This window comes from Oxyura jamaicensis, chromosome 1, assembly GCF_011077185.1.
Source record: "Oxyura jamaicensis isolate SHBP4307 breed ruddy duck chromosome 1, BPBGC_Ojam_1.0, whole genome shotgun sequence".
NCBI classification, from domain to species: domain Eukaryota; kingdom Metazoa; phylum Chordata; class Aves; order Anseriformes; family Anatidae; genus Oxyura; species Oxyura jamaicensis.
Genome location: NC_048893.1, coordinates 149,649,057 through 149,673,350, shown reverse-complemented (window position 1 = coordinate 149,673,350; position 24,294 = coordinate 149,649,057). Strand labels below are relative to the sequence as shown.

At 42.6% G+C, this 24,294-nt stretch overlaps 1 protein-coding gene across 1 annotated transcript; it reads right to left on the bottom strand.

Annotated features, from left to right (window-relative positions):
- Nucleotides 1–1,372: 1,372 nt before the first annotated feature.
- SLC15A1 (solute carrier family 15 member 1) lies at nt 1,373–23,560 on the bottom strand. Its single transcript, XM_035318948.1, has 23 exons — nt 23,419–23,560; nt 21,581–21,606; nt 19,070–19,154; nt 18,841–18,982; nt 16,555–16,674; nt 16,275–16,374; nt 15,944–16,034; nt 13,972–14,055; nt 12,836–12,918; nt 11,580–11,666; nt 10,858–10,947; nt 10,057–10,101; nt 9,911–9,943; nt 9,696–9,784; nt 8,666–8,747; nt 7,165–7,290; nt 5,775–5,924; nt 5,296–5,345; nt 4,577–4,684; nt 4,340–4,436; nt 3,775–3,921; nt 2,856–2,963; nt 1,373–2,242 (listed from the first exon to the last, which is right to left on the bottom strand). The coding sequence occupies exons 1-23, from the start codon at nt 23,420–23,422 to the stop codon at nt 2,057–2,059; spliced, it is 2,133 nt and encodes a 710-aa protein (XP_035174839.1). The 5' UTR covers nt 23,423–23,560; the 3' UTR covers nt 1,373–2,056.
- Between the last annotated feature and the right edge of the window lie 734 nt (nt 23,561–24,294).

The following is a 24,294-nucleotide window of genomic DNA, read 5'->3' as shown; positions in this document are numbered from 1 at the left end:
TTGTTACCCAAGGCAGGGCCCCTTTCACCAGAAAAGTCTCCTTACGACTGTCTCAGAAGGTCTCACAGCCATTTCAGCATTGCAGGGCAAGACAAATGACCCTTCACCAAAGCACAAGTGGTTTGGCCATGTCTGGTCCTGCTGCTGCCCGAGGAAGTAACAGTGAAGGCTATGCAGAGAAGAACTGTGCCTGCTTCTGCACTGGCTTCGCCCGTGACACTGCCCTGCCGACGACCCACCTTTCATCCAAGTTCACGCAGGCCTTGCTGCAGAAGAGCAGCTCCCAGCTCCTCACTGAGCTCTCTACACTTACAGAAGAGCTACCCCAGTCCCTCCTCTCCAAAAAGATCGCCTCCCCCTGCCCCCAGTCCTCCTGTACAGTCATTGTGACCAGGATGCTGCTGAGAGCCTCCAAGTGATGGGGTAGGTGCTGTTGGAGGGAAGCCACTGATCTTCACACAGACCCTTGAATCCATAGAGTTGTAGGCTCCTGTGTTGCCTTTGTAGTGTCCTAAACTCCACAAAATCCAGTCCTGCAGTGGTGTCTCTAGGCTACTGAGGACCAGCAGTGATTGAATTAGGCTGGAAGTGGAGCATCCTTGACTGCCCTGCCCCACCTCGTGGTAGAGTAGGATGGTTTCAGGAGCTGTTACTTCCCCTTTGACAATATCTCTTTTTCACTTCTTAGGGCAGGACCCAGTTATTTTTCTATCAGTATTCTAACCTCTGCAAGATAGCGATATTACACTGAAGCACTCACTGGGTCAAGGCATGAATGGAAACTGTAAAATTGATGTGTGGAGTAACGGCATTTATAGATGGTGTGCAATTAATTTCAGAAACTTAATTTCAGAAATTAAAAATAAAAGCACAATTTTGTACAGACATTTTCCCAAAACTATAGGGAAGTTTTGAAAGCACTGTGCTGTGAATAGGCTCACATTCAAGAACTGCAAAGGGCAGGGACTGGATACATGCAGTTCACAGAGTCCGACCATGAGCAGTTTTAAGTGCCCCGGTCAGGAGTCACTGGGCTGAGCTAACAAGTAATAGGAAACAACCTGGAAGCTGTACAATATATCTGTAACATTTGCAAGCATACAAGACGTACGCATTCCTGTATCTACCTGGTCAAACAGGGGTGCAAATTTTGACTGCATTTAAAGAAAAAAAAAAAAGTATTTTTGTTTGAAATAAAGAACCACATTGCTGTCTACCTGCAATGACTGAAGTTAGAATTATTGACTTTTAATTAGTTAATTTAATCTTATCTTCTCTGTAACATAAGATACGTGAAAGACCACCCCAGCACCCTGACAGTCTAGACAGCAGCATACAACAATAAACATTAGTACTCTTAGCCCACTTTCAGTATTTTGTTACAAGTTTTATTGCTGTTATTCCAAATATCATTTGCCATTGTCTGTTTACCTCAGTGGACACCTCATTAATACATTTAATTAAGAACATACCGGGAGTCAAATGAGTAGTTAACAGGCATACAAAGAACACCAGAGTGCATGTCCAAGTCACTGCTATGTGGAGTGCAGACAACATTTTAACCTGAGATATCCAGGAGCTTTGCTCCCACAATCCTTAAGGACATAAAAAAAGAATTTAAGGCACATGTGACCTGCTGCTTTCAAGTAACAACGAGGGCAGAGGGATCATGCAGACAGTTTGGCTTCAATTACTATTTCTTGGCAATACTTGTTTTTTTCGTGATATAAAATTGAAATGTAGTACAAAAATACACCTCTTCACAGGGTCTAATAGTGCCATGTGCAATTTCAACATTTTAATGCTATGGTATTTGAGCTTGAGGTACATTTTAAGAGTGCAAATTCTGCGGGAGTTTCTTCAGGATATCATGTTCAGTACAAGAGATTAATCTTTTCCTCTTGATTCAAGAGGCTGCATTTAAAGTCAGAACAGTTTTTTCTTAACATCTCCCATGAGGCATATTATCCAGTGATGTTAGCAATACCCTGATTCCTCTTACTGCACGGACAGTTAATGGGATACCATGATTTACAAGTGCTCTTGAATATACCTTCTACATCTGAGAGACAGCTTCAACTTCCTTTTCATGGAAGTTTGGATCCTTTTTGACTTGTTTTTCTTCTTCATCAAGTTGGGCTTCAATCTCATTTGGATCAATATAGGTATAAAAATAAGCCATGACAGAAAAGATAATGCAAACTGCAAACAGCAAGGCAGCAAACAGCACATACTCTGCCCACTGTAAAACACAAAACACAAATGTATAATTAAGCCATCGATGGTCATTCCTCCAAAGAAATACACCATCTTACTGTTTGCAAGGAATTAAGTTAATTCCCAATGTGGAACTGAGCACACGTAACCAGTAGTGTATGACTTAAAGGAGTAAGTATTAGATGTGTACAACAGATATTAAAGCATCTCTAAATTGAGACTCTTTCAGCTGTTCTGTCTTCACTGAAAAGCAAAAAGAAAAAGTCCTATGCACGCTGAAAAGTTCAACAGTACCCTTCTCCTGGAAGTGTGGGAATGGACCAGAAAGACTGAAGAAGAAATTCAGCCCCTTCTTTTGGCCAGAGGGCAAGAGGGTAAGGCAGTCTCATTTTAAACCAGGCTGGCAGGGGTAAAGTTTCTACTGACCTGGGTGGAGAGTGAGACTAGTTCTACAGCTGACTGGTACACTCTTCTAGCTAAGACTTCAGCCTTGTGTATTCCAGTTATAAATACAACTCCACTGTAAGAGCTGATATTCAAAAGTTATGGCTGAGGATTATCGGCCGTGACTCCCCCCTGTATTAGGGCTGCTATTTAATAGTGTAATGTGGTAGGACACCAATTGCCTGTGCACTTACCTGCTGGCTGAGTTTGGATGCTCCAGCCACGATAAGGACAATTATGTTACCGACAGCCACCGTCAGCAGCCATCCGGCCTGCAGCACTGACTTCATGTTAGATGGGGCCTACAGAGACAAGGCACTTAATTTTTAGTCAAACACCGCTAGCACTTTCTGATGTTTACAGCATTCTTTACTTTATAACAAGTACTGGTTCTCTGAAGTTCTCTGAACAGAACTAAACAGACCCAGGGAAAGCTTTGAGGAACAAGAGCTTTCTAATAGTGGCTATAACACCTGTGTTGTATGCACCAAGTAGTGGGCACATTTTACATTTGGCTCAGACTCACATGATACACACCAAATGAAGAAACTGAGCACATCACAGTCAAGCAAGCCACAACTTATGTTCCCGTCATTACAGTATATAGACTCAGAATTAAGGGAAGAAACCCGCAGCTAGTAATACAAATTGAAGTTAGAAGACAGAGCAATTCAGAGTGTATAATTACACTGCTGCTAAAGACTGTGTGGGAAAAAAAATAATTAAGCCAGTGCAACCTTGAAGATAAGGTACTGGCTCATTTTATAATTGTGAAGTCTCTATTTTGCTTTTACAGCAGCGACACAGTTCGCTTATTTTCAATGGAATGTCACATGTCAGGTGATTTGAGGACTGGTGATCAAATCTTCATCATAGAATAGCTCCATAATTCAGCATAGCTCCATGGAGAACACTGAATGCTTAGTGAAACAAGCCCATTCTGCACCAGCCTACAGTCCTTCTAAGGGACTCTAAAGATATCTCTGCTTTGTTTGAACAATGATGAAACCACCTCTTAGAAACAAGAGGTCACAGAAGATTTTTCTTTGTATCAGGGTAAGGACTTAACTCATAACTCTTAACACAGTGAGGGCTCTGAGTGGCAAAACCTACCTGTGAGTATGAAAACTCCAGCCCAGTTACAGAGAAGACTACTTCTCCACATGTTAGAATAAAATACTGAGGGATCTGCCAAGCCATATGAACTGTATTGGGTGGAATATCTTGACTGTAGTTTAATGCAGCAACGTTTCCAGAACACTGAAAATTAAAATTACACATTAGGAACAGCAATAACGAGTCTGTACACTAAGGGCAATCTAAACAGTTCTACATCATTTATGTAATTATAGGTAAGTACACAAAGTTCTGGGAGAGCAAAAACATTGTATATGAATCACCACACAGCAAGTTGTAAAGTGGTAATTATTTTACAGCAGAATTCATGCAAATCCTTAGTAAGGCTAAGAATTTAAAGCCATTAGTGATGAATTATTGCATTATATCATTATCATGCTCATCATTACCTTTGTTAATGAAGTGTTTATGTTCAGACAGTTTAGCATATGAGAATTCTACCATACATATAATTAAAGGCAAAATAAATAATTGTTCAAGTGTTTTTTAATTAAAGAATATTAAAATGAAAAAAACTATTGTCCATCCAAGAGCACCTCACCTCATTAATTATAATTGTATATGCACCACCAAATCCAAGTGAGTTTGAAGTAGCTGTACAATTAGTTACATTTGTAGAAACCACAATCTTATCTGTTCTGAAGAAGGAAAAGACCACAGTTGAGTCCATGGGTATAGACAATTGTTTGCAGTATGTAAAAAGTTTCTATGTCCTTTCCCCAAGGACAAGTATGTTTATTTCTTTAAGTGGTTAGATTAAGGTGTGGGAAATGCTCACCTGCCTCCTGAAAAAACACTGTAATTACTGGCAGAGAGAGGTGTCAGTTCTCCAAAATCCGCATCACCCATAGTGACATTGACTGTCCAAGGCAAATTGTTTATGAACCTTTAAAATAAAAAGTGATGAATAGTTTGTTTAGTATTCCAAAGAACACAGGTTTTAGTATATATATTTGCAGCACAGTGAGTATTAAGCCTTCCCCTTTCACTCTTGAAAATTAACACTTTTGAAAGATCTATAAATCTCTTAAGACATGGCTAATGCAAGAAGCGAGCTAGATCCAACATCATCCCACTGCTTGCCTAGGGAAATGTCAGAAGCAAGCATTTACTTCAGTCAGTAACAAATGCATCTCCAAAGGGAAGATGTGGAAGAAAAACGGACAAGCGGTAAGACACTTCTTACCTGAGATTAAAAAGGAGGTAGGCATCTATATCTGTGCTTGTTGTCAACAACAACAAAAAAAGTCTAGGCAGTAGAGTGAAACATTCACTTCCAAGATTTAGCTAAGTTATACCCAAAGTAGATATGCAAAATAGCTCAGATGAATTGTATTCTGGAAGTTCCTACACCCCCTAAGCATCTGAGTGAGGTGTCCAACAAGTGGAGATCTCCTACAGTATAGAAAGTTACATTGAGCAAGAAGAGTCCACCCAAGAAGTAGATTGAAGGGGCAGTCGCACCACTGCAAAGCTGAGGAGCAAAACAAAATTTACCTGATAAGATTCTTTCCTTCTTCTGGTTTTGATGTGACATTGTCAAGCAGCTGGTGGAAGAGACCATTATCAAGAGGCTTAATAAGCATCAGTGAACAGCTTAAATGTGCACTATTACATACAAGCGAAAGCCAATAGAGGCTTCAGGGCAAGACTCCAGACCTTACTTCTAGGTTACTTCTAGGATACATATCTACTAGAAAATGCTGTAAGGCCACGCATTTAAGCCTCTTTGAAACCGTCAAGTTAAGTTGGCCAAGTGTCTTTTTGTTTGCTTTGTAGGGTTGTTTTGTCCCAGCATCCTGCCTTGCTCTCTACAGCTCAGTCTCACTGGTGCAGTTTTCCCTCAGGCAGCAGAGGGGAGGAGAGGGAAAACAAGACAAAAGAGAGGCTCCCCAGAGCTTGTCCTCTGAGCTTCCCACACTCCATAGATAGTTGCAAAGACATTAACATATTTCTTAGGATTTAAGCAGACTTACCCACTGAGTGGCAATGCCTGACATCGTATTTTTAACTGTGAGAGTGTAACGGTCTCCGCCTGCAAGGGGGGCACTTAGACTTGTACTGTTATTTCCAAAGGCTACCGTTACAGATTGTAACTGGGAAGTCTCAAACATCCTGTAGTTCGTCTACAAAGAAGACAAATTGCTGTGAATTTCCATGCAACTGCATTTGTCTACACCTCTGAGGAAATACTCCATTCAGTGTGTCATAAGTTTACGGGGATGTTACTTCTGAAGTAACAGATCATGAGCATCTCCTGACTTCCATTTTTGTAGTGTTTTCTATGTCAGAAGATAATCATGTTTGATCAATATTTATGACTATTTTCTTCCTTTACACAAACCTGAAAGTACTACAAACTTCCTGCAAGCATTACGGAAGAGCTGTTACATTTCCCCATGAATTTCTTTACTTAGCTAAACCAGGCTTGCCACCACCAAGCAAAATTCTGTTCAGCAATAGAGACAGCAATGGCATTAAGTAGAGCGCAGCATTTTCCAAATGGCCCCTCCTCCTCCAAGATGCTAATCCAAACTGCATCTTTTGCCTATTTAGCATAACAGAAACAACTATTACCAGGATATGTATTTTAGATATTCTAACTACATTTCAGAAGCATAAAATATGGAAAGCAAATATTCTTTAATAAACATATATTATAGGTGTATAGAATACAATTCAAAACATCTGGATTATAAGGCATCTACAGGAGGGACTAGAACATTTCACACCCTTCATATTCAGGTGTTCGTCATGGTTATATAAACTTCACATATGGAAGCAGGGCAGCAGGCTACCAGAGAATATACTTGTTCTGCTAAGACCTCCTTGCATCCATTATTTAAAAGGTCCATCAGCTCCACTGCATTTTGCTGTCAGTAGAGCTAACAGTCAAAACTCTGCTGTAAAAGAACCTGAAAAGGGTCTTTGACAGCAAGGTTAAAAGCTTGAATGATGTAGCCACACAAAAATCTCCTTGTTCACATAAGTGATCTCTTACAGTAAGCGCAGTGACTTCCTAGACATGGATGGATTTTATTTATTTATTTATTAAGCTAGGGCTGTTCTTACTGTTAAGAAATGGCACCTTTTTAGCAAGAGTAAAGTTACCAATCAATTGAAAGCCATTACTAAGTATATTACTAGTATATTAACTTGCTCTACTTAGGATATTGAAATGGGTACTATTTCTTTATTCACTGTATGCTTTCAGTAACAATTTATTCCACAAGAGGAAGAAATACTTAAAATGAATAGAGGAAAAAAAAAATAGAAAAGAATCAATTTTGAGCCATTAGTTAAGAATGACTTTGACTTGCTCCGTTCAGTTTTGTGACCTGATGTTCCCCATCTCCCCTTACTTACCCACTGCAGAGGTTCTACGCTCACATCCAAATTCCGAGATACAAATGTTACACTTGCATTATCAGCACCAAGATTTATTACTTTGATTTGGGACTGCCCAGCTGCAGGGAAAACTGGAAGAGTTTTCTGTGGGATAGAAAGAAGTGAAATCAGTGCTCTATCTTAAGTCACATGAAAAAGGTACTACAATTACTGCACTCTTATTTATCTCATGACAAAGATTACCATTTACCTGATGATCTGTGATTATCAGTTGTAGGGATGCAATTTTAATAACTGTTTTATTTCCTAGTCTCACAAGCTGTCTTGCTATCGAGGCCACTCTGCAGGTCAGGGAGCAGTCTTCTCCCACATCCTATGGGGGTCTAGGTTTCTGAACTTCTTTGTACAATGTTCTGACTCTTCTTCCCAGCAATAGTGCTGCTGAAATGGCCAGAAGCACGTACAGGCACCATGTGGTGTGAGAGTCCAAAGAAACAGAGCAACTTCTGGAGACTCCACTTCCCATCAGTTCTAACAGTAAGTACCATCTGCTCCTGCAGAGCCTCAAGAGCTGCAAGAGCTGTATGTATTGCAGTTCTGCCTTGACCTTCCTCTACTTGTCTTTTTCATTCTCTTTAGGTACAACCACACAACAAAAAAGGTCCAAACCTTCCCTTCTGCAGAAAGATCCTGTGCAACGGTCGAGGAATTTGCCAGTTCTGGACACGCTTCTGCCCAGTGCAGGTACATATCTATGTTATGCCTATGGATATGCTCTGGCCCTCTCAACAGGGTATTCAGAATGTGTCCATCCCCACTGAAGGCCTCTCAACTTTGAGAAAGAGGTGAGTATAAGGCTTGTTTCACTGCTGAACCTACTTGTCAAGGAGAGAACTCCTCATTCCTAACTCAAGCTTTTTAAGAGCAAAGCATCTTATCTCAATAGTGCATGAAGACAGGCGGACAGCTCTGGACAGCAATTCAGATCTTGGGATACCATCATCACCCAGAAGTGTCAGACTCCCCAGCTATATGGAAAAATCTACATCTTTCAGGCATGACACCTCCCTTTGAAGCAAGCAAACTAGGTGTGATGAGTCCTGCCTTAAACAGGAATCATTTTTACTCATGGTATGATGACAACTTTGTGGCCTTTCACACCTCACCTCCAGTTTAGATGTCAGAAGAGATCAGAGATGAAAAGCAGCTCCCCAGTAAGGAAAACATCTGGTTTTCAGCTTTTAATCTCAGTTTAAAGACCTGATGTTGTCTTTAATTCATGACTGATGATAATGGCAGATGAGATGTTTTGCAGTATTGTGTTCATAGGTAGTTTTATTATAGTAATCACACTGCATTGCAATATACTTTATATTTTTCCTCCCTCTACTTCTGTGATCACATGCTTGGTTCCTAAATTACAAGTATTTTACACATCATATTTGGCTCATTTTCACCTTGAACAGACTGTTCTGCATTAACAACAAAGTATTCAGTACTTGCACAAGGCTGAACTTACATCTATTTGCAGTTGCACAAGAGCAGCAGCAATGAAAGCCAGTCCAGCAAGGAACATGCCAACAGTGATCTTCCTCAGAGGCCTGGTACAGCAACAAAACATAAATGCAAATTAAGACAAATATTAATTCAAAATTTTAAGTGTGAAGTTTTCCTTTCTGAAACAGGAAACCAAAAGGACTACAGATGGGATATTGTCACTGTCCAAAGGGCTGATGTTAGATGAAGTATTCAGCTACACCAGGTACCTCTTAGTGTTAGTTCAGTTACACTACTGGGAAATTAAGTTTCCTGCAGCATCTTAACCTGTTACTCTGAATCTGCTGGGCTCATTTCTAGAGTTAACCATCATCTAAACAAAACTGTTGTTAGGTTTCCGTATTTGAGTTGGGAAAATCTGATATATACTAAGAAAAAAAACAAAACAGTACAGTTGGTAGCTCAAAAACAATGAAAAGACAAAAAGTTACACCTTCTGCAAAAGGATAGCAACTTTTATCCATATTGCTATGTGTAAGTCGAAATAATGAATGGAAAAAGTCAGGGAAATATATTGAACTGGGAGACATCTACTGACATTCAGTTAAGTGGTAGGGGTAAATTTAAGGTAGATATTTTATTTATGGCAACAATTGTCTGATTCAGAGTGTCCACAAATGAATAGAAGTATTTCCAGCATAGCGCCACTCCTCATCCCAAATTTTTCATTACTTCATGGAAAAATAGGATTAGTGGAAAACACCAACCGTAGACAGCCTCTCTCCTGCAGTCAAAAGATTTTGCCTTTCACTTCAAGAAAAATCACATCGTCACTTTGCTATTATATTCTTCTCCTGTAGGCTGTTGTGCCTTTATGTACCATTTGTAAAGTCCTTTTATTATTACTATTATTTTAAATATTAACCCCACTTTAAATAAAGCATTATTTTTTTCCTTAGCTGGAAGCTTGCTTTTGTTTAGGGCCAGAAGAACAGCTTAACGAAACCACTACAATGAGCCTCTGCTGAAGTCAGGTAAATGCATCAACTTACGTAAAATTGATCTTGCATTTCCTGATTAAAGGATAAACCACAGCATCAACAACTGGCACCATTATAACAATCAGGATTGGATTGACAGTCTGTTAAAGATGAACATAATAAGGGAAAAAAGTAAGTATTTTCAAAGTCCTTTTTATGAAGGGCAATAATATACGGATATCATCTTTGGGAAGTACTTAGGATCGTCAGGCAGAAGATTACTATACCTGCATTTGGTCTGGCTGAATCTGAATAGCTCCCTGGTGGAAAAGAAAAAAGAGAAATAGGATTTAGTGTTACGACAACAAACCAAACTGATAGGAAAAGTAAATGTTAAGGAAAAAAAAGAAAAAGAAAAAAAACAGTAACCTACAAAGTTCCCATCCATCGTGGTGGCTTGCAGCGTCCATCTTGACCCCTTGACAGAAGAAGAGAGAGTTAAATCCCATGGTTAATCAGTCTCCCAAAGTTCGTCTTGAACTGTTTTAAGTAAAGTGTTTGGAAAGGTGTCTGCCTGATCGCAGCAGAGCGCACTCATAGTTGCAGCTCACTGGTAAAAAAGCATGATGCAGCCAAGCTGGACCAAACCTAATGCCCTCTGCCTTAGATAAAGCTTTCAGGCACTGGTTCTCTCAGATACCCTCCTAAATTCATACTTCAATACCTGAAACTATGAAAACCTGCTTTCATGGTTTGTGAGCACTCCATCCAAGTCAATTACAGGCTTATGCTTAAAGGTGTGAGGTACGTGTGACAAACTAATCACTCTGGCTAAGCAGGCTGGCACCCAGCTCATCTCCTCCCTGGGTCTCCAGAGCACTTACACTAGGACCCTGCATTGCATCTCAACTGACAGCAAAGAAGAGTGGGAACCAAGAAAGCCTTAGATTACTGTCTCATCCTCCACGTGCTGTCCTACACAAGATTTGGAGAGGCTGAGGTCAGAGGCACTGGGAATGCTCAGATAAATTGGAGTTCAGCTGGCTGCTCTTGGACCACAGGACATTATATGAACATTGACTCAGAATAACCACTGTGCATTATAAGCAGGGTAAGGAATCTGCAGAGAAGTGCTTTCCACCCTCACACAGGCACCTTTCTAGGTGCAGTGACTCCACAATGCGTAGCGACATGGCACAGACAGAACTGCAAAGCCAGACCATTTCTGCTTTACCTGCTGGTCGAAAAGCGCCCAGAACATGGGGAGAGGGATGTAAAGGAACAGCACCTTCAACACCATCTTAGTTTGAGTGATCAGTCGTTTCTGCAGTGAGGGAGAATGATAAAAAAAAGGAATTAGTGAAAAACCTCAGATGCTTCCACTGCTGTTCACCGCACAGCAGCAGGTGGAGACACAGGACCTCTCATGCAGTGTTTACCCACATCCTGAACTTTGGATGTTGTGGGTGCTTCTGCTGACTTCTGTTAAAAAGCACAAGGTCTGCTTTTGGGTGTGGGGAGGGCTGCTGGTTAAAGGTGACACTGATAGCAGAAAAGCCTGTGCTTCTTGCCAGGCCCACACTGCAACGGCAGCAGGAGGTTTAGCTCCCCACTGATCTGTTTTCCTGGTAGGTTTCAGCAGCACTACATAGGAGGAATTCAAATGATGGGGAACTGAGGAATGCACTTCCCATATGAAAAATACACCTAGGCAAAAGTGAAATAAGGGGAAGAGACTAAGCTTTGCACTGCTATTGACAGAGGGGCAAGGTGGACAGTAGACCAGGGAGCACAGGATGTGGTTGGGGGACTATGGGACACAAGGCCATCAACTTCTACACAGCTGTGAGGCCCAAAACTATTTACCTAGCACCTGAAGCAATGCATCAGAGCAGACAGCATGGGAGCTGAGAGTCAGGGGATGCCGAGGCACAGGAGTGCTCACACAGTACTTACACTGTACTTCTCACTCGCCCAGTCTAGCCAGTGCTCTCTCTTGGGATACTCCTTGCTGCGATGCCGGAACCTGTTTTTGATGGCAAACTGGGGAGAGACCATTAAAACTTTGTTTAATGACGTTTCGAACATTTCTAAGACTATCGGCTGTTTCATAAGTAAAGGAGACCTCTGCTACCTTCTCTAAGCATCTACAGGAATAATGAATGTAAGGCATGATACCACCTATCCAGTGAAGTGTGCACCTGGGACTAGGTAAACCAAACAGCTCAGAGCTACTCTGAGCAGCTCTAAATGTGGGTTGCTGTTAGGAACTTGAAGGCTGGCCTACTTAAGGCTAACACATATAGCAATCAAGAGAGAATGTCATCTCCGCAGCTCTTCAGAGCTGAATGGCTACAAGAGCACATTTCACTACAAAAAACTGTATCTTGTAGAAATTCCTTGATACTTAACACACACAAATATAGTCCTGCAGGAATCCACAAACTTTCACAGCATGCATGGCTGAGCTGGGCTGGGCTCTAGGGGCAGCACTTTAAGTGGCAGCGAAAGTCACATAAATTTGTTTTTGGCAGTGCTTACAAGACAAGCAGTGGTCTGGGCTGTAACAAGCTAGGAGATCTGTGTGGGGAACAAAGAAGCTCATAAATGAAAAGTCCCCTGATCTCAGAGCAGAGACACTGCCAAGTGTGGGATGTGCAGTGCTACTCACACAGATTTACCTTCCTTCCTCTCAGGCTTGCTTATATATCAGTATTTATTATACTAATACTTATATATCAGTATATGCAATACTGACATATAATCCCCTGACCTCCTTAATACCGTGGGGCTCAATATACTTCTGCATTGTAAACAAGGCCTTATTTTCCTGAGCAATATATTTTTGCTGATAAGATACACTAGTACCTCTGTTCTTGACTCAAGTCATTGCACGCTTGCCAGTCTTCCTGAAGGGCTACAGAAAAGTACATGAATGAGCAAAAGGATGATTCCCAGAAGCTGAAGCAAGCTTTTACAGATGACTAACATCTTGCTTTGTCTTCTCTGTGTGTAAATTCAGGTATAAACAGAGACAGATAAATTAAAAAGGCAGTCTAAATCTGGAGGTACCAGTAAGAAGTGTTCTGGAAAGAAGAGTTGAAAACTGCTTAAGTTTTCCTCATAATATGAGAGATTTCTGCTATAGGCAAGTGTGCTAAGCAGTTTTGAAAATTCCTGTCAGGCTTTCTGGGAGCACAAGCAGTACTTACTCCGATGCATTTGCAAACTTGAACCATTATATTGCCTTGAGGTTGAACTTTTTTGTACATTCCGCTTCCAATCACGAACACAACTACAGTAAGCAAACATAAATCAATTTGTGATTAACTGAAAGCAGTGGGAAAAAAAAAAAAGTATGAAAACCTTAACAATTAAGAAATTGCATCAGGCTGAAAGTAAATTTTTAAGGAGCAATGAGGGTGACTACTGCCATGCTACTACATGGTAAAAGAAATCAAATTAGTATCAGCAGATTACTATGATTTATGACACAGGACTAAATCCTAAAACTCCTGGGGTAAGTGGTCATCCTCAGTGGGATACAAGTTGTGGTCAAAACGAGAGCCACTCTGGACCTTCTCTTTGGCCTTGATGCATCTGATTAAAAGCTTAATGACTCCTTTTCATGAGCCAAGGGCACTGCGTCTCACATCACACAGGGACACGTGAGGTTTCACCTGAACTACAGCGCTTGCCAGCACTCTCACAGCTCCCACAGACACATTCCCCGGCCTCACCCTCCCACGTGCTGGGCAAGGCAATGGGCAAACACCCGAAGCTGCCGTCACCCTGGGTTGGGTGCACTGATAAGATGGGGTCACCGGTAGCTGGTGTCCCACCCTGGGTAGGCTCCTGGTCAGGTCCCTCATGGAGAGGGCTACCATGGCATACACCAGCCACTCCATCAGGAGAGAAACAAACAAACAAAAAAGACAAAACCTCCAAAAGCTGCTTCTACAGGCACCACTGTCTTGGTCTTTGTACTGCAGCCAAAAGGCTCAGGGAGTAATCTGTTGTACAGCAAGTTAAAGTGCAATAGCTTGATAAATACTGGCATACCAGTATGGTATTTCACAAGTGCAAGGACAGTTACCTTGCATAGTTCACTGTGCTGGGCTATGAATAATTTCTAAAAACCAGATTTTCCTTAAGGTCTCATCCTACCTTCAAAAGATCATTTACTTCTACAACCCAGTAGGCCAAGCAATATAGACAACATATGACATGGCAATTTTCATATCAGAGATTGGTATCTGGAGATTTCAACCACTTTCTTATTATTTGGAAATCATTATCATCTAACCATATCTACAACTGAAGCAGCAAGATGCACAGTTCAACTTACCCAATGAAATAGCCATGAGGGCAGCAGGAACTCCAAATGCCAGTGGGTAGCATTGCTGTTTGCTGTGAATGCCACACTGTTGAGCTGAAACACAATGTAATGTTAGAGACAAGTCCCAGGGGCTGCTGCCAATGTTTTACACAGGGTTTCTATTCTTTGCATTCATTGTTGACTCAAGAATAAGAAATACCTCTGCTGACATAAGCAGGATGGATGACCAGAATCCCATCTGCCTTATAGTACCGGGAAGGGGAATTATGTATCACCAAATTCTTAGAACGGTAGAGGCTGGAAGGCACCTCTGGAGGCCATCTGGTCCAACCCCTGCTCCAGCAGGGCCACCCAGAGCAGGCTGCCCAGGACCATGTCCGGGTGGCTTTTGAAGGTCTCCAAGGAGGAGACCCCCACAGCCTCTCAGGGCAACTTGTGCCAGGGCTCCGACCCCCGCACAGCACAGAAGTGCTGCCTGGTGCTCAGAGGGAGCCTCCTGTGTGCTAGTTCATGCCCATTGCCTTTTGTCCTGGCACTGGGCACCACCAAAAGAGCCTGGCTCCATCTTTTTCATCCCCTCCCTTTAGGTATTTGTATACATTGATGAGATCCCCCTGAGCCTCCTCTTCTCCAGGCTGAGCAGTCCCAGCTCTCTCAGCCCCTCCTCATAGGAGATTTGCATTTAGTTTTACGTGGGGGAAAGAAGAATCACATTAAAATGGCCAAATGCATATTACTGGGGAGAAAGGACCTAGGTTACAAAGGTTTTGAGACAAGTTCTTAAGTGAAGATAAGTAACGTAACAAGTGTAACTTGTGAAAAATATGCACACACAAACACACTCCTGGCCAGTAGTTGGTGATTATTTTTCATAAGCTTCATGCACACGTGCTGAAATGATGCTTTGAGTGTGGATGTAGCAACTAACACGTTAAAGTACTAAAAGTAATAACAGGCAAAAGACTGAAAGTAATAATTTTCACCATACCTCTACGAAAGGAGAACCAAATAATTCCATTAGAAAAAAAATAGCTTGCAGCTAATTAACATGTTAGTTTGAGGTACATATTTTTAGCTGTCACAGAAAGTAATGGTATCACTTTCCTCAACTAACTTTGCCAGTTTTTCCAAGGTGTTTTTCACCCTGTATCAGCATGGAAGCAAGCTGCATGTTGTACCATCTGTGTGTCTCCTTCAATTTTGGGAAAGAATAGAATTTGCATTAAGCAAGCACCTAAAATGCTCCACACTGTCTGTTCCACTCAGCTGCTGTCAAAGAATCCAAAAGCCAGAATTTCAGTCCAGTGCTTTAGGATTATTCCAGAGCTTGCATTCTATTTTCTTGCTTTCGAGAAAAACAGCCTTCCTCAAACTCATGCCAAGCACATCCCTACCCCATCTGCATAAGCTTGCAATGAAAATCTCTGTGCATATGGATCAGTGAATTGGTCTGCTTTTGGTTTAGAGTCATGCTGCTCATTACAAGCAGAAGAGAAATCAACCTTCTCCTTGGATCATATAAAAACGTGATTTACTTTAATCAAATGGAACAGTGTGTGTGCATGTGCATAACTGCTTCCATACTTTCTATGGGCACTCTTTAGGATAGTTCTCACTTTCAGAGTGGAGCACTCTCACCCTCCATTCCCACCAAACAATGCAACTCCTTGAGTTATAGTTTTAAAGGTGTTGGAGGAGGTGCAGTATTTGTACCTCCATGGAATTAAAACACGCCTTAGGCATAGAAGTTGTGATGGCTTCAGCGTGTCTCTTTAGAGGTACTAGATCTGAAGGCAATTCAGATCTGAAATGTTTTGTTTTTTGTTTTTTGTTTTTTTTTTTGCTCATCCATAAGAAGTTGGATGACATAGAAGAAAATGCGAAGACTGATTTGCCTGTTCATTTAAGCCTAAATGACTGCAATCCAATGCTCATTCTTTATTGCTATTTAACTATTTTGTGAATAAATGGCTGGACTTACCTCTGAGAATTGGGGTGATTACAGTGGATAAGAGACTTCCAGCATTAATGGCCAAATAGAAGATAGAGAAGAATCTACTTCTTTGTTTTTCCTACAGTAAGAACAAAAATGGTTTTAGAAAGGGTTTGCCACAGCCATGTTGATTGGCTTAGACTGAACCACCAGCAGATCTGTTTGCACATTTCAAGATAAATAGTTATCTACCTTGTTCTTCAGCTATTCAGGAAGATCTAAAATAAGGTACTTGTCTAAATATGTACATCAGATTACTATAATAGCCAGGCATTAATATAAACATGTACATGACTAAAAATCTGAAATATATTCTTACCTGATGATCTTCAAACTGATCTCCACCAAACGCTGACACACAAGGCTTGATGCCACCAGTGCCCAGTGCAATGAGGATCAAGCCAGTCATAGACAGGGCACTAGGACAAAGTAGAAAAAAAAAAAAAAAAAAAAAAGAAAAAATAAATCTCTCTGCTCTCTTAGTTACAGCATGCATACAAGGCTGATTGCAAGACTGTTGAAATGCAAGTAGTGTAAGTTTAAGGCTTAAGTTGTCCCCCCCACCAACATGGAGAACACACGTGTACAAGGCAACTCACATGTGCGTTGCAATGCTATCTGGAGTGCCGTCTTTGTTGTGGTCTGTCAGGTCATTGATGGAGCTGACAGCCATGACTGCCTGCCCAACCGTGTAGACAATGGACAGGGAGACAATGGTCCTGTTATAAAGAGAGGAGATACATTTTTATATACATTGACAATTATGTGTGCATACATACACATAATTATTGCAGACGTGTGCTTATTCCAAAGATGTTTAACAAAGAAGCATAATTAACAGATACGACAAGTTATGGACTCAGCTGTTGTAAAAAATCTTTCTGCGCACCTCTGTCACAATAATATTTCTACTACAACTATTTTGTTTAACAGAATTATTTTATGTAGCCCTGTTTAACTAAGCAAGGCAAGATGACAAATTCTTTCTTGTATGGAAGAACATTCTCCATTTGAACTTGTGAGAAGTTAAGACTATAGCTCATGTTCAACTGCTTTTGTGGCTGGGACTCCATTCAATAGGCATAGACCCAAGTTTGCTTGGAGGATACACAGGAGAAATAAAATGCAGTGATGCTAGGTTATTTCAAAACAGATTGCAGAAGCAGCAGTCCCAAGTGCAGGGCAGCCCTTGCGAATGAAGGGACCTAGGCCAACCCAAACGTGTCTGATGAAGGCAGGAGACCCTCACAGCAAGCTTGGAGCACCATGATACAAGAGCAGCAGAGGAAGCGTCACTCATCCCATTGACCAAGTTCTTCTCACTTTAAAACAAGATTCACCTGATTTTGGTAAATGCTCTTCACTTTATCAAGGTATAATATAAATCTATACAAAGTGGAGCAATGGAGAAGTTTTAATAAATAAATAAAAAAAAAAAAAAAAAACTTTTAAAAATAGCACTTCCTTATGGTTTCTGTAGTTGCTTGGCTTAACAATTTGGGAAGAAGTTTCCGATGGAAAAGGAACCTGAGCTGACCAGGGAGAAACTTGTGGTTTTTATTTGTGAGGCATGCTGTGAAGAGAGTACTTTCATGATTGGCACTGCATATATATTACTCAATTAGAGAAAAAAGAAAAAAAAGTAATTTTTATAGTTTCTGTACTGTTTTCCCCAAGAACTTCACATCTAACACCATCTGGAGCAGACCCCAGCATGCTCCTTGGTGCACGCTGCACAAAGTAGATGGACTGTGCAAGGACTGAGGCTCTCCTGTGAGCATTTATCAAAGTTTGGGTAGCCTCCTCTGGCTCTTGTCATCATAGATACTTGTACAAGCATTATTTCATCCTTCCTCACGGCACCCTATGGTGTTTTAAGGTACCTATGTATTAAAACCAGCAGGCAATTAGATCATTTTCCAAACGCATATGTTCTCCTGTAGAGCTGAAGTCCCAGAACTAAGCTCTGAGCAGTCCTACTGAGCTCTGGCTAAGGGGCTGGCAGCTGTGGCACCAGTACACAGTTACCAGCAGGGAAGGGATGCAAGGTCTACAAAGCTCCATCTTGATAAAACAAGACAAAATAGAGGGTTTTTTGTGTTTCTTTTTGTTCATTTTTTTTTTCCTCTTCTTCTCATTCAGGCCAGCTACAAAGAGCTGGCAGGGGCTGAAGACAGTGCAGCCCGCCTCATCTCTAATCTCTGGGAGACCTTTGACAAGACAACAAGCACTCCTGACTCATAACCTTCAATAAAAATATTTACTGGGCTTTTTCTGGCAAAGTAAACACTATTAGAATCATGACACCGGTAAAGGAGAGCCAGATCAGGTTGGTAGAAGCAATTTAGCTACACTTTTCGAGCACGACATTCAGCATGACTTCGGAGTGACTGCATGCATGCAAAAACAGAGTTTGTCCTTTTAGAAAGCTGCAGCTCAGTAAAACCTCCCACCGAGGTGTTAAGTCAATACTGAAATTAGAGAATACTTTAGAATATATTCTAAAAGTTTCGCTTAACAACATACAGATAACATACAATTTCACCATTTCGTTGGCTATCTCCAATTGTTAAAGATGCAGTCTGGTGCAATTATCCCTCCAGTATCTATCTTACCATAGCTTGGTGAAAACCCTTCCTTACTTTAGCTTGCATTTTGTCCAGCTGGGAGAAAAACATGCATAAACATGGAAAACAGACTAGCACCCTTAACTGATTAGCAGACTTGTAATGCTTGCTAACCCTTAGCGTGGTTTCAGGTCTAAGCTAGGACTATATTAAAACCTCAAGCTTTGGGGAAAAAAATCTTGGAGTTTTTTTTTGTTGTTGTTTGTTTGTTTTTTTGTTGTTTTTTTTTTGGGCGGGTGGGGGGCAGTAAGCACTCACTTAAACTTTCCCAGCCAGGAGTCTGCTATGAGTGCTCCCAGGATGGGCGTCAAGTAGCACAGAGCAACGAACGTGTGGTAGATGGCTGTGGAAAAGTTGTCATCCCAGCGCAGGAAGTATTTGAAGTAAAGAACGAGCACAGCTGTACGGAGAATAAAATAGTAAGTTACAAACCAACATCAGGGCTGGGGAACAGTAGACTCAGGGAGACCCAGGGCATGGGACGTACCTCGCATGCCATAGTAGGAGAACCGCTCGCAGAACTCATTGATGACGATGAAGAAGATGCTCAAGGGGTAGCCAAAGCAGCTTGGCTGGAGACAAGAGACAGACAGCATGAGCTCATACAACACAGACTGACACGGTGTGCTGTGACCCATTGCACAACTGAGATCCATACGGCCCCTGCAGGAGCAGCTGCATGCTCAGGTGTCAGGAGGCTGCATGGGCTGCAGGGGAAGGATGCTGAGTACCTGAATCCAGATCAATTCCCACCTCCCCTTCCTATCCCCAGAGCTCTACACACTTCTCATCTGCCCTTCGCAAGGCATCTGTAGCAAGGCTATATTGGACCTCCAAGATTTGTGCTCCACGCATCTGAAATCTTAAGCATCTAATGCTTGCACTAATTATGACTGGTAACCAAACACAAGCAAAAAAACATTTTTGGAAGAGAAACCCAGCAGCCCAAACCCCAGCAGCACAAGGGAATTAGAAGCCGGGCACTACTGTTAAATACCTCCAGTTGGGACACACTTTTAAACATTCCCTTCAAACAAATCTCAGGAAAGCTCCCTATTCTTGCATGTTCTCTGCTAGATGAAGAATCCCCCACTTCTCCTCAATAAAACTGACTTTGCTCCTAGTCTATGGCACTAACTGCCAGATTTCCTGATCCTTCAGCTGCTGGGGTAGGCATCTGCATGACAGCCATAATACAATTTGTGACGCTGTTCTTGCCATTGTGATGGAGTGGAAAAAGCACCCATCGGCTGCAAGTTTAGCACAAGTGGTAGGACTGGAAATTTAATTTCTGATCACCTGCTTTCCTTAGTGGATGAATATATGATACCATTTCTATAAAAATACTGGAAATGCAAGTTGATATAATTCTCCATAGCTTACTTTCTCAGAGTTTAATTCTGCAAGTTGCTCAAATTGGATTTTTTAATAAACCTCAGGACTTTTTCCTCAAAGCTATGCCAATTAGCATCCACTTCAGTGACTCACCTAGACCGTAAAGATCAGTCATCTCTAATTTTTTAGAAATAAAAACTAAAATATTTTCTGTACAAGGAAATGAAAGCCATTTGTATCTGTAATTTAAGTTCCGGGAAACTTTTTCTTCAATATTATCCAGGTGGAAACTACTTCAGGTAGGAGCAATACAACCTTACAAGGACTTGGGAAACCAAAAGCAATCTAAACTCGGTGTCAAAAAGCCAAGCAAAGCAGATCTTTGGGTGTCTGTTACTCTGGTGCTTTAGAATAAAAGAAAGCGTATGCATCAACTGTCTGAAAATGAAAGAAAAAGCAATGCAGATTTTAAGGATCGATGATAATGGCTTGGGGGGGAGGGTTTAAAACGTTTCAGAAGAAGTGAAACATGAAATTTAAGAATCGTGGAGAAGAAAAAGCATGGCATTGTTTGCCATTGCATTGCCATGGCATTGTTTGTGAGGGTTTAGGAACCAGACTAGTCCGTATTTCAGGTGAACCAAAGAAAAGTCTGCATACTGAAAGGAAAGAAACCTGGTATGGGGAAACCCTGCCTGGCAAGGGGAAGGAAAATCAGAGAGCTCACATCACCAGCAAAGACTGTGGATAGGGCTTTAACGAAGAGCACAACATGTAACAAAACCTGTGCTCTGCAATAAGCTTCCCTGCCGGGGACCTGTCAGGAAAGGGTCAGGAGCAGGGTGAGAGCAACGCTCCTGAGGCAGCCGATGGGGAACCATTGGGGTCTTTCATGAGGAAAGTTATTTTTCCCCCCCCAGGATGATTCTAACAAACACATATGCTGTTACGCCTTGATAACATGTTCGTGTTTCACACCATACTGCCCTCCCAAGCCCCAGCTGCATTATACGTGTGCATGCACACACATCTACTGACACACTTGCTGTTGCCATCCCCATTGTCCAGAAAGCTTTATCTGCCCCACAGAAGAGGTGGCAACCCCACTGCATTTTGCAATGCATCCCAGGTACAGGCCCGGCAGCACCCAGCTGCACACGCTCGAGTTCAGCTGCTGAGGAAGCTGTGGGAAAGCTGCAGGGAAAGTCTGCAGAGTAAAGCCTTGCGAGATAAAAAAAGCAAGGCTGCAGACAGATATAGGACTGCTGAGACAGGTGTCATTAACAGTTCAAAGATTCACGAGGAAGAATGCTAACACCACGAGGTAAACAAGTCCCAGAGGAGAGTCAGCAGATGCTGACAGCTCAGCAGCACCAAGGATGAGCTCCAGGGACCCTTCTGCTCCCAGGTGATGTCTGCCCAGCCAACAGAGGCTCTTCAGACATCTTATCAGGGTGGCGAGCATACTAACGTCTAGCTGGGATGTTGGGAGCTGCCAGGCTATCTTGTGTTTGTGTTTGCCAGTAATGCATTACTTTATAGGTAAAGCATTTTTATCTCACGTTTACAAGTTTTTATTTTTTGCACACAGCTAAAGTTACCCAAAGTAATCCAAAGAGTGAGTATAGCAACTCGCTCTAGCATAAGAGAAAGCAGTACTTACCTTTTTCATGTCCTTACTTTTTGCAGCTGTGGGGAGGGGAAAGAACACAAGTTAATGGAAACTGGGTAAGACTTCCTCAAAGCAAAAAGTAATGGGAAAAGCTCGGCTTAAAACAAATCATGAAAAGCCAACATGGTATTGTTCAGTAACCACACATACACTCAAGATGAGTAAATTTTCAGTCAGCAGGAGAATTCTTATGGTGCAAAAAGGTTACTAGAAAAAAACTTGATTTCCCCTTGTTTCCCAGGCTAAGAGTGGATTCACATACACTGCCAGGGAAAAAATCAAAGGGACTGATGATGCAAAGCACCACAGCACGGTGGTGAGCAGCACTGCAACGGCAGACAGCGCCTTGCAGCCCCTGCAAGCTCTGTCCTTCAGGGCACGCTTGGCTGGGCTCACACTGCTGCAGATAAACAGGGTGCCCACGGAGTGGATGTCAGCATTTCCTACAGCACCACATGGACAAGTTCATTATCGTTAAGATAAGACCAAGTACAAGATGTGAACTTTGAAATCCCTGCCTGCAAATGAAGTGTGCTCATAATAGATCCCTATAAGAAAAATATGTTTGCTAACATTTAGTCCATAGTTCAAAACAGAGGAGAAGAGCTGACAGCAACACTATGGCGTTTGGCACAAAATGCAATTAAGTTCCTTTTGAAAACTGTTAAAGCAAATTGATTCTTTCCTTCAGTGGAAAGAAGTGGACAGCCATCTTCATTGTAAAGACAGGAAGTATCAGGAAGACAATTCAAGAACTGATCTTCCTAAAAATCAAGTAACATCCAAAAAGTGCTCACATACCGATGTCAGGGCACATGCAAATACCCAGGTCATTAAAGTTATTGGCGATGTCCCCTACACAACTCATGTGAGCAGATATATGGGATGATAACTAAGCATTAGGGATAGAGATTATCTTCATAACTCCTTGATTATTTCTGCTTTTTGTCATTTCCAGAGCATGTGCACCATACTGCAAACTTTCTGTAACACACAGGGAACATCTGCCTGAGCAGCTCACACCTATCTGTTAGCTAAGCCCTGGGGAAAATAATAACAATACTACATTTAGGGGCAGCTCGATGGGGAAAATAATGACAGTACTACAACTACTAACAATAATAATGATGGCACTTTTAGTTGGTTGTTGATTTTTTGTTGTTGTTGCTAGAGGGTAAGATTATTACCTCAGCAAGAAACCTGGCAGAGACGTTTTCCAGAGAACACTGACTGACTTCGGTGTTTGAGACGCTTTCTGGTCAACCAATTTGGCTTTACACCTTTATTCTTCTTTTACAGCAACGGTCAGCACTGACGTGCCAACTTATATTAATACACTCTTTTATATATATATATATATACACACCCATATATATATATACACACACACCATTGTATATACACACACCATTATATATATGCACACACACGTCACACACCCCATTATTTTTATAATACAACATTATATATTTAAATATGACACAATATATATACAAATCATGTAAGACGGCCAACGTTTCAACACGGGAAGCTGTCTGAGCAGCTCCAGGGCCAGCCTTCCCCAGGCAGCGAGCATCCTGCACTTTGCACCAGTTCCAGCAAAAAGCAAGGGTTTTGCTGGCGCTGTGCGCCCTTTCGGGGCAGCCCCCAGCACCCCCAGGGACTGAACTGCAGGATCACCCCCAGAAATCCTGGGGAGCCCCGCGTTTGTTAAACAGGCCCCCGAGCAGCCGAGGCGCTGCGAGACCCCGCTGGAGACCCCCCTCTTCCAAACCCCGTCGGGGTGGGGGTCCCACTGCCCGCCCCCCCCCCCCCCCCCCAGCACCTACCCATGGGGCCGGCGCGCTGCTGGCGGCCGCGGGGCGACCGACGGACGGACGGACAGACGGACAGACAGACGGACGGACAGGACAGGACAGAGGGAGGGCACCGGGGGCGGCCGGCATTTAAGGGCGGCTCGACGGGGCCCCCGCCCCGGCACCGCCTGCAGCAGCAGCGCAGGTGGCGGGGAGGGGCGGGTGGCCCCGGAGCCGCCGGGGGTGGCGACACGATGCGACACGGCGCGATAGGACACCAGACGATGCGACACGGCACGATAGGACACGGCACGATAGGACACGACACGACAGGACACGACACGACCCGCGGCCACAGCCCCCCTTCCATCGGGCATCGTTCCTCTGAGGTGTCTGGGGTCAGGGTTGGTTTCGTTTGTTTATTCGCGTGTGTCGGTGGTTTTCCCTTTATTTATTTGTTTATCTGTTTATTTGTTTATCCTGTTTTTGTTCTCAGCAGCACGCAGCACACTTTTCACAGCGACTTGTCGGCTACATGCATGAGACGCACGGGTGGGGAGCTCAGGGCCCGAAGGGGCAGCCACGCGCGTGGCCCACGCCAGGAGTGGGCTAGGAAAACTGTAGCACTGAGGTTTGGAAGCGCCCCGAGCATGGAAAGGGAGAAATATTAGTCTGCAGTGCCAAAAAATAAATGTCTGCCGGGAGCATAAAAGCCTTCTTTGATGCCTGCTGGTGTTGAGTGACACTGGGCTGTGTGGTACATGCAGTCAGTCTGGTGGCCTCTCCTGCTGTGTGCACGTAGTAATTACCTGGCTGCTGGACAGGTCGATTGCTTCTCAGGTGCAAATGCAACAGGCACTGCGATGTGTTGCAACGTGCAGTAGCTACAGGCTCTAAAGAAGGCTGCCC

Excerpts from the sequence above, each read along its gene's own strand:
- SLC15A1 (XM_035318948.1), bottom strand. Across the intron at positions 10,102-10,857 it reads GGGCGCTTTTCGACCAGCAG|GGGTCAAGATGGACGCTGCA; the intron begins GTAAAGCAGAAA and ends TCTTCTGTCAAG. Across the intron at positions 5,925-7,164 it reads GCGTAGAACCTCTGCAGTGG|ACGAACTACAGGATGTTTGA; the intron begins GTAAGTAAGGGG and ends TCTTCTTTGTAG.